The 8746-nt window shown below is 46.8% G+C and overlaps 1 protein-coding gene across 1 annotated transcript; it reads left to right on the top strand.

Annotated features, from left to right (window-relative positions):
• The first annotated feature begins 2501 nt into the window (after positions 1-2501).
• Positions 2502-6085, top strand: LOC147884311 (pentatricopeptide repeat-containing protein At1g03540-like). The gene is made up of 3 exons (XM_087398176.1): positions 2502-3803; positions 3915-4061; positions 4218-6085. Exons 1-3 carry the CDS (start codon positions 2742-2744, stop codon positions 5961-5963), a joined length of 2955 nt encoding a protein of 984 aa, XP_087254302.1. The 5' UTR covers positions 2502-2741; the 3' UTR covers positions 5964-6085.
• The last annotated feature ends 2661 nt before the right edge of the window (positions 6086-8746 follow it).

Raw genomic sequence — 8746 nt, 5'->3', positions numbered from 1 at the left:
GAGCAGGATAATCTTTTTACTGCAGCATCGACTCCACTGTTTGAGGGGTGCACATTCTTAGTTCTACGTGCCTCCCTTGAGTTACTAAACTTGCAGAAAAATATGGATGGAGCAATGCAAGTTTGAATGCATTACTCAAGTAAGCTTTAAAGTCTATTTTGCAAACATGGTGAATTATGCTAGTGGGTCAATTACTCAAATGCTTTTTCTCATTTATGGTCTTCACATGCAGGCTATTGTGTAAAATGCTTCCAAAGGAGAATTGTTGGCTCTTTCCCATGGCTTTCGTAGGAAGAGCAAGGTTTTCTCAGTACGCAGGGTTCCGAGGCTTTTTGTCACCTACAGATATATCGGGGTTGTCTCAACTTTGAGGTGTTTTTGCATACCCTACACAATGGCTTGCTATCTTGGCATGACTTGAACAACATGAACCACCACATAATAGAGGAAAAGAAATCAAAGTTTTGTAAGCACATTTTGCCAGTAGCGCACCTGCATGCAACCTCTGGCTCATCCATGCCCACGTCTGACTATAGCCACCAGGGCACAACTACACATGAGTTTAATCTCTAGAGAGAGCTTGAATTATCAAACAAGATGTCCCCCCTTCATCATGGCCACCACTACACGTATCAGCTGATGCCAAATCAAGAGTATCATCATGAACTACACAAACTGAACAAAGAACAACATATCTTGATCAAAGACATCCTCTTGAAAAAACGCTTGCATGCATAACGACCGCTCTCATTGTCTTGCAATGCTAGAACAGGAAAAACATTTATGTTGCTTTTGCTCGTCTAAGCTTTTCTGCGCCATTATTCACACAAACAAACAAGTGATGCCAACTTACCCAAAGCGCTCTTGCTAGCCTACACCGGCAAAGCAACTTACAACATAGATGGCACAATAATGCATTCTGCATTGCACCTTCCTTTGCTCACAAGCACTTACAAACCCCTTTCAACTAAGATGCTGCAAGCATTATCCCACTTGTACAAAGACCCCAAACTCATTATCATCGACGAAATATCAATGGTGGGTATTAATACATTCATAGAATGTGACATGCGGATGCGTGAGATCCTACACAACCACACGCAGCCATTTGGTGGCATTTACGTGATCTTTTATGGGGATTTGTGCCCTCTTTGTGCCAAGCAAGCTCTACAAAGGATGCTTGGGTTTTCACATCAAAACCTACATCACTAGCATTGCTCCTTCAGCTTGGGTTGGCAATGTACTATACTACGAGTTGGGTGCACCAATGCGCCAATCAAATTCTTTTTTCCCACAAAAGCTAAATCGAATTCGAGTTGGCAAGCACACAGCTGAGGACATCGATGAGCTTAATATTAATAGTATTACTTGCGACAATCGTCTCGAAAGGAGTCTATTCCACACCTTTTCTACACAAATGCATCCAAAGACAAACACAATTAGGAGGTTTTTGAACTGATCACAACAACAGCCCACAACTTGAAGGCAAGGGACATACGGCAACCGACATGCAACAAGACAATACATATCCCAACAAATGCAACAACAGGAGATTTGCACATAGAACTAAACTTAAAACGGGGAAGCATTATCGAAATTTATTCAGGGAACTTGGACATAACAGACGGGCTTGTGAATGGTGTAGACGGAATTTTCATGGATGCAAATATGGGAAAGAAACCGCCTGTCATTTGGGTGCAATTCAGTAGTCTCGAAATAGGCAAGAAGACACGTAATGCACACTTGTCGTTGTACCATGAGAACATTCCACCCTCTTGGACTCCAATCCTCCAAATTCAATGTGGTTCCAACATATATAAAGATGCATGGACTCCCTTGCATTTGACCCAACATATATAAAGATGCATGGACTAGTGTGCACAGCTCTTTCGCGAATCCTATAACCCCACATTTCTTTACTTGGTTTCTCCTTTGGAACATAAAGACATAAAGATTGACGCTACAGTCCTTGACAACATCACACACCTCACAACAAACGAGCATGGATAACCACACAAAAAGATTTCACAAACACTTTCCCTAACACACTATCATTGCAATCCCTCAAGACCTGGTCATTCCATGCATACAAACTAGACATCTTGGCTTGCCATGGTATGCTTGGTGCCACTTTCGTCTACCTCCAGGAACTTTGAGCGTCAACAAACAAAGGACTAGGTATAACGGTGTTCAAGCACACATGCGGTTTTGAAGGCTTGGGTCTAGCAACTTACTATAGAAATGAAATAAGCCTCGTTTGAGCAGAGTGCTTGCTTGCAGAATGTTCAAGCCCTCAGGTTGGAAGAATGGCTACACTCAACGTCTACAAGTCACGAGAGGTCACACGGACACACTCCTTGAAATTCTCGGGCCACTTTTACAACATGTTAAAAAATATGCCTAGATACGTCGCTGGTGACTTCAACATTTGTTTCCGCACGCATAGGGTATCATTGAACTATGACAATAGACCACATAAAGGGTCTCGACTCTCGTGCACTTTCAACAAAAAGGAACGAAGTACATTTATTGGTCTGACCATTCTCATGTCTAAACTAGGAAACCTAAACACAGCTCTGGGCAGGCCCATTTGAATGTAATTCATCTTGTTTAAAACAAGGTGGAAAGAGGTTGAGTGGACATGCAGTTTGACGTACAACAGAACAACGTGGAAAGATGCAAGGAAGGTGAAAGGGTGGTGCAGGTCTTGAGGTTTGCCAGTGTTTCTCGCGGATGATGAAATGGAGGTAAGGTTGCAGCCGCAGGAGAGAAGCAAGTTTGCATTATCGACTCATTCAGCCAGTGTAGAAATCTTTACATACACCAATCCTATGGCGCTTTTCCTCTTTTGTGTTTCTTCTTCTGCTGTATCATCAGCATCGAGCCTGCTTTATCCCGCCATTGAGCCGCTATTCTTGGAGAGCAAGCATCCGCTTAGGCTAGTATGCTGCACGCCTATAAGCTTAAATGTCTGGGACCCTCGGGCTATGGATACGAAAACCGAGTTTGATAGGCACAAGGGAAAGGTCCTGAGCTCGTTGCCTATCCCCTGTTTAAGGTGGATGGCCCCGAACTTACCATGCAGTGGGTGGATTGTTGAACACGTGCCAAGCAGTCTAGGGACTAGAAAGGCCTGCCGCACAGAGAATTTAGAAGGTCACCAGCAAAGGATTGAAGATTACCGTCGTGAAAGCTCGACTTCGGAGATCATCTGTCAGCTGGGTCCAGAGACAAGTCAGGATATCTATGCCTCTATTTTAAGGCGATGCATCAATGCCAGGTCCCTGTCTGAGGGCATACGAGTGCATGAACACATTAACAGGCATGGATATGGTGGCCACACATTTCTGAGTAACCTTCTCGTCCAAATGTACAGCACTTGTGGGAACCTGGAGAGTGCACGTGCTGTCTTTGACAAAATCCTGTTTCGGGATGTCTACTCGTGGAATCTTATGATTTCAGCGTCTGCCCAGAATGGGTGCCTGGATGCTGCAAAGGCACTGTTTACACAGATGCCACAGCGTAATGTGGTCTCCTGGAATACCATGATAGCTGTGTGTGCCCACAACGGGCTCAGCAAAGATGCCCTCCAACTGTTTGGTCAAATGCAGGCCGAAGGTTTTGAACCTGACAAGATCACCTTCGTGAGCGTTGTGGATGCGTGTGCCATTCTGGGGATCCTAGTAGAGGGTCAAGTGATCCATGGAACTGCTGCTGGCAATGGATTTGAATCTGATGTTGTTGTGGGGACAGCCCTCCTCAATATGTATGGCAAGTGTGGAAGTCTAGATGATGCGAGGGCTGTGTTTGCAGAGATGCCGCAGCGAAATGTGGTCTCTTGGAGTGCCATGATTACTGTGTGCACCCTGAACATACATGGTAAGGAGGCCCTGCAGCTGTTTGGTCAAATGCAGGCCGAAGGCTTTGAGCCAAACAAGATCACCCTTATCTGCGTTGTGGATGCGTGCACTAGCGCAGCAGCTATAGAAGAAGGTCGAGGGATCCATGGTACTGTTGCTGGCAATGGATGGGAGTCGGAAATTAATGTGGCGAATGCCATTGTCACCATGTATGGCAAGTGTGGGAGCCTAGATGATGCGAGGGCAGTGTTTGCAGAGATGTCGTGCCGGAATTTGGTATCCTGGAGTGCCATGATCTCTGTGTGTGCCCAGAATGGGCATGGCAAGGAGGCCCTGCAGTTGTTTGGCCAACTGCAGAGCGAAGGGTTTGAGCTGGACAAGATTGTCTTCATCTGCATTGTGGATGCATGTGCCAGTGTGGCAGCTCTAGAAGAGGGTCAAGTAATCCATGCTGCTGTTGCTGGCAGTGGGTTGGAGTTGGATGTTGTCGTAGGGACAACCCTTGTAAATATGTACGGCAAGTGTGGGAGCATACACGATGCTAGGGCAGTGTTTGCAGAGTTGCCACAGCCGGGTGTACTCTCCTGGGGTGCCATTATCACGGCTTGTGTCCTGAATGGGCATGGCAACGATGCCCTCCAACTGTTTTGTCAAATGCAGGTGGAAGGCTTCCAGCCAAACAAGATCACCTTCATCTGCATTGTGGATGCGTGCACCAGTCTGGCAGCCCTAGAAGAGGGTTGGGTGATCCATGCCATAATTGCTGGCAACGGATGGGAGTCAGATGTGGTGGTGGGGACAGCTCTTGTCAACATGTATGGCAAGTGCAGGAGCCTAGATGATGCGAGAACAGTGTTTGCAGAGATGCCAGAGTGGGATGTGGTCTCTTGGAATGCCATGATTGCCGCTTGTGCCTGCAATGGCCATGACAAAGAGGCCCTGCAACTGTTTAGTAAAATGGGGGCTGAAGGCTTTGAACGAGACAAGATCACCTTTATATGCATTGCAGATGCGTGTGCCAGTGTGACAGCCTTGGATGAGGGTCAAGAGATCCATGCCACTGTTGCTGGAAACGGATGGGAGTCAGATGCTGTTGTGGGGAATGCACTTGTCAATATGTACGGCAAGTGTGGGAGCCTAGATGATGCGAGGGCAGTATTTAAAGAGATGCCACAGCAGAATGTTGTCTCCTGGAGCTCCATGATTTCTGTCTGTGCCCAGAATGGACATGGCAAGGAGGCCCTGCAATTGTCTGGTCAAATGCAGGCTGAAGGATTAGAGCCCAACAAAATCACCCTCATCTGCATTTTGGATGCATGTGCTGGTGTGGCAGCCCTAGAAGAAGGGCGAGTCATCCATGCTACTGTTGTTGGCAGAGGGAGGGAGTCCGATGTTGTTGTGGGGACAGCCCTTGTCAATATGTATGGCAAATGTGGGAGCCTAGATGATGCAAGGGCAGTGTTTGGAGATATGGCACACCGGGATATTGTCTCTTGGAATACTATGCTAGCTGTGTCTGCCCAGAATGGGCGTAGCAAGGAGGCCCTGCAATGGTATGGTCAAATGCTGGCCGAAGGCTTCAAGCCGAACAGCATCACCTTCACCTGCATTCTCACTGCTTGCAGTCATACAGGTCTAGTCGCTGATGGTAGGCGATACTTTGCTTCTATGAATAGAGAGCACGGCATAACCCCTTCGCTGGAACATTATATGTGCATGATTGATCTTCTTGGGCGAAGGGGACTATTGGAAGAGGCAGAGGACCTGATTATGAGCATGCCGTTTGAACATGTCCCTTCAGCATGGTCCAGCTTGCTTTCATCATGTTTACTTTGCAATGATATTGAGCGGGCTGTACGTGCTGCACAGTTTGGCTTTGAGCTGGATCCAAGGAAGGCTTCACCATATGTGTTGCTAGCAGGCACGCACCATAAAGCAGGTAGGGCGGATGATGTGGTGAGGGCGAAGAAGGCAATGATTGATAATGGTATGAAGAGATTGCCAGGTCCCGGTTGTATTGCAGTGGATAAAGTGCCACATGAATTTTTCACAGCACATCCTCAACAACAGGGTTTATATGGAGTCGTTGCAGAGGCTTGGTAGGTGTATGGAAGAGGCTGGATAATAGTTGCCAGGGAACAGAACGTTGGATGCAGGAAGGGAAAACATAGACCAGGAACAGGAATGCCATGTCATATGACTGAGAAATATCCAGCTTGGAGAGAAAGGGCAAGGGAGAGTAGAAGATAGTCTCAAGAGAGCCATGCTGGGGGGGGGGGATTTTTAAGGGTGGGATTTTTAAGTAGTCAGGGAGGCTAGAGGGAGTGAACTATCCAGGGCAGAGGAAGTGGGGGGGCATCTTTTAGGGTGGAATTGTAGTCAGAGGAGGCTAGAGGGAGTGAACTATGCAGGGTAGAGGAGGCAAAGTTCCAAAATTTGCACTTTGTGGCTGTTTTACGGCCTGCAGACTGCCATGCCAGGCATAGATCCTAGAATGCCATTGAACAGTGTTCCAGAAACATTGGAATGCCTTTCCTTGGCGTTCTGGGATCTGTGCTGTCCACATGGCATCCTTCGAGCTCCTATTACTCTGAACGGTGTTCTCCCCTTCCAAGAAAAGGGGGAGGGGGGTAGTAGAGCGGAAGGGTAGTTAGAGAGGTTAGAGGGAGTAAACTATGCAGGGCAAGGGCAATAGAGATCCTAGAACGCCATGGAACAGTGTTCTGAAAACGTTGGAATGCCTTTCCTTGGCGTTCTGGTATGCTCTGCCCACACGGTGTCCTTCGGGCTCATAATGGCGTTGTCCCATTCGAAGAAGGGTGAACTGCATTCCCTGGTATGGGGCTGGATACATGCATGACATCAGTGCTTCACCATGTGGATGAAAAAGAGGAAGAAGACATGGTTTGCTACTATTGTGAGAAACCACCATGGCATTTGGGCTCATTTCTGGTAATGATGAAGCCACCAATATTATACAGATAGAAATGCCTTAGTGTACGTTATAGTCTGCCACATGCAAGATAATGCATATTTGTGCTTGTCATACGTAGTGCTGTGGTAATAGTTAGCCCATATGCAGGATTTCACCTGCAAAATAAAAGAATGGATGATGAAAGACTATATAAATGACAAGAATTAGAATACCTAGCTAGGAGGAAAAAGATAATGTGCTCCATGTGTTGAAGGGAATGCCACCAAAATTGTAAGTACATATGTTACATTTGAAGTAGTTGACAAAGAATAATGATATCAAAGCTAAAGAACAGAAAATACCAAAAAGGTATTGGGCTGAGGCTGTAAAAACAACAGCGATATTATAAACAGGAGTCCTACAAGTGCTGTGAAGGATATGACACCACAAGAAGCTTGTCATGGGCATGCTATGGATGTGAGATCTAGAGGAAAGAAGACGTGTGTACCATTGTCAAGTCTAAGAATACACAGCTGCAGCACTTAATGTTGGTTATGTACAAAATAGAACTATTTCACACTAAAAGCATATCAAGCATCATATTAGTGTTCAGGGATACCACAGCTTAATGGACTATTTGAGTATAAAGAAGACTACACGGTGACCTGCTCCTATTCTCTACTAGCCTCACCGCCTTTGCCACCTCTTGGTGCCCCCCTTTCTAGCCTGTGCTCATTCTCGACACCTTGTGCTCAGCCGCACGGGCTTGCCTTCATCTTGTTTGACTTGGGGTTTGCAACCCTCAGGATGACCATTTGTTTTGGATAGAGGAGCAACACCCTCGACACCCTCGGCCATTTGGATCTCCCTCTCCTTGAGGATAAACAATAGGTTTTGAAAGCTATTCAATCCCTTCATGATGAAGCATTGGTGGGGCCACCCTCACTATGATATGTTCGAGATTGGATCTTGTGACCTTATCATTGGAAGGTGATCATATTCAATGTAGGATTGAGGGTAGAGAGTGGAGTGCACACGATAGGTAAACTATACGCTATGCTTTGTACTGATTATAAACATGAATATATCCACACACATACGCACACACACACATATATATGAACCCCTTGGGTTAGGTTTAAGGTTTGGTCCTATGTCCTTATGGTGTGGTGCAGTTTGCACCATCCTTAATACCCTCTCTTAAATTGCACTTGGGAAGGGGGATCAGGTTATCACCCAGTTTTGGTCATGTGTTTGGACCAGCCACAAGTCATGGAAGATCTCATACTTCTTCTAGATGGTGGCACATGGAGGTTTGTGTCGATTGCCCATGGATGGAGCCGTGTAGATGGTAGAAACCATTGTTGCGCAAGCAGGCATTTGGAGACGACCCCACATTGTATATGGGTTGCCCCACAGAACAAACGGTCTGAATAGATGCCCTTCGGATTGTTGCCAAGACACAGAGGTTACAACCAGACTTCACTTGAGGGATGGTTGCATGGCTAATAGAGGGGCTCATGACTTCTTCGTTGATCCAATCTCTCCATCCTACAGGGTCTAGGGTGTCATGTGCACGGATTGGTATCCGACGTGTACTGGGTACACAAGACTAGCTCAGGTAGCCTGGGGAGGCTTAGAGCTAGGCAGGCTTGATTCTTGGGTTGAGTGGCAAGGGTACGAACCAGTTAGAGGTCTTCGCTATTTTTGGCGCTTGGGGCCCGAGTCTATATAAGGGGTCCAGAGGTTCGATTCTCAGGGAGCCAATGGGAGCAAGTTTCGTTCCCAGGTGCTAGGTCTGATCCTGGATTGAGTCACGGACGTGCGCCTGCATCATAGCGTAGCCCAAGGCCTAGCAGCAGATCCCAAGCTTCACAGCGCCACCTGGTGGTATGGGACACCAGGCTGGTTAGGATCTGGTTGGGAGTTCGTGTCAGTAGCTTAGCTCGTGGCTCGGAGGGGACATCTCCTG

Source organism: Dipteris shenzhenensis, chromosome 27 (genome assembly GCF_047967505.1).
Source record: "Dipteris shenzhenensis isolate YYH24624 ecotype China chromosome 27, Dip_SZ_1.0, whole genome shotgun sequence".
NCBI classification, from domain to species: Eukaryota; Viridiplantae; Streptophyta; class Polypodiopsida; order Gleicheniales; family Dipteridaceae; genus Dipteris; species Dipteris shenzhenensis.
This window is presented reverse-complemented; position numbering and strand designations above follow the sequence as displayed.

What these genes read in the sequence shown, in the direction of transcription:
- LOC147884311 (XM_087398176.1), top strand. Translation starts at nt 2,742, where the DNA reads ATGGAGGTAAGGTTGCAGCCGCAGGAGAGAAGCAAGTTTGCATTATCG. An exon ending in GTCTAGATGATGCGAGGGCT is followed by an intron (nt 3,804 to 3,914) that starts GTGTTTGCAGAG and finishes GGTCAAATGCAG; the next exon opens with GCCGAAGGCTTTGAGCCAAA. An exon ending in TTAATGTGGCGAATGCCATT is followed by an intron (nt 4,062 to 4,217) that starts GTCACCATGTAT and finishes GGCCAACTGCAG; the next exon opens with AGCGAAGGGTTTGAGCTGGA.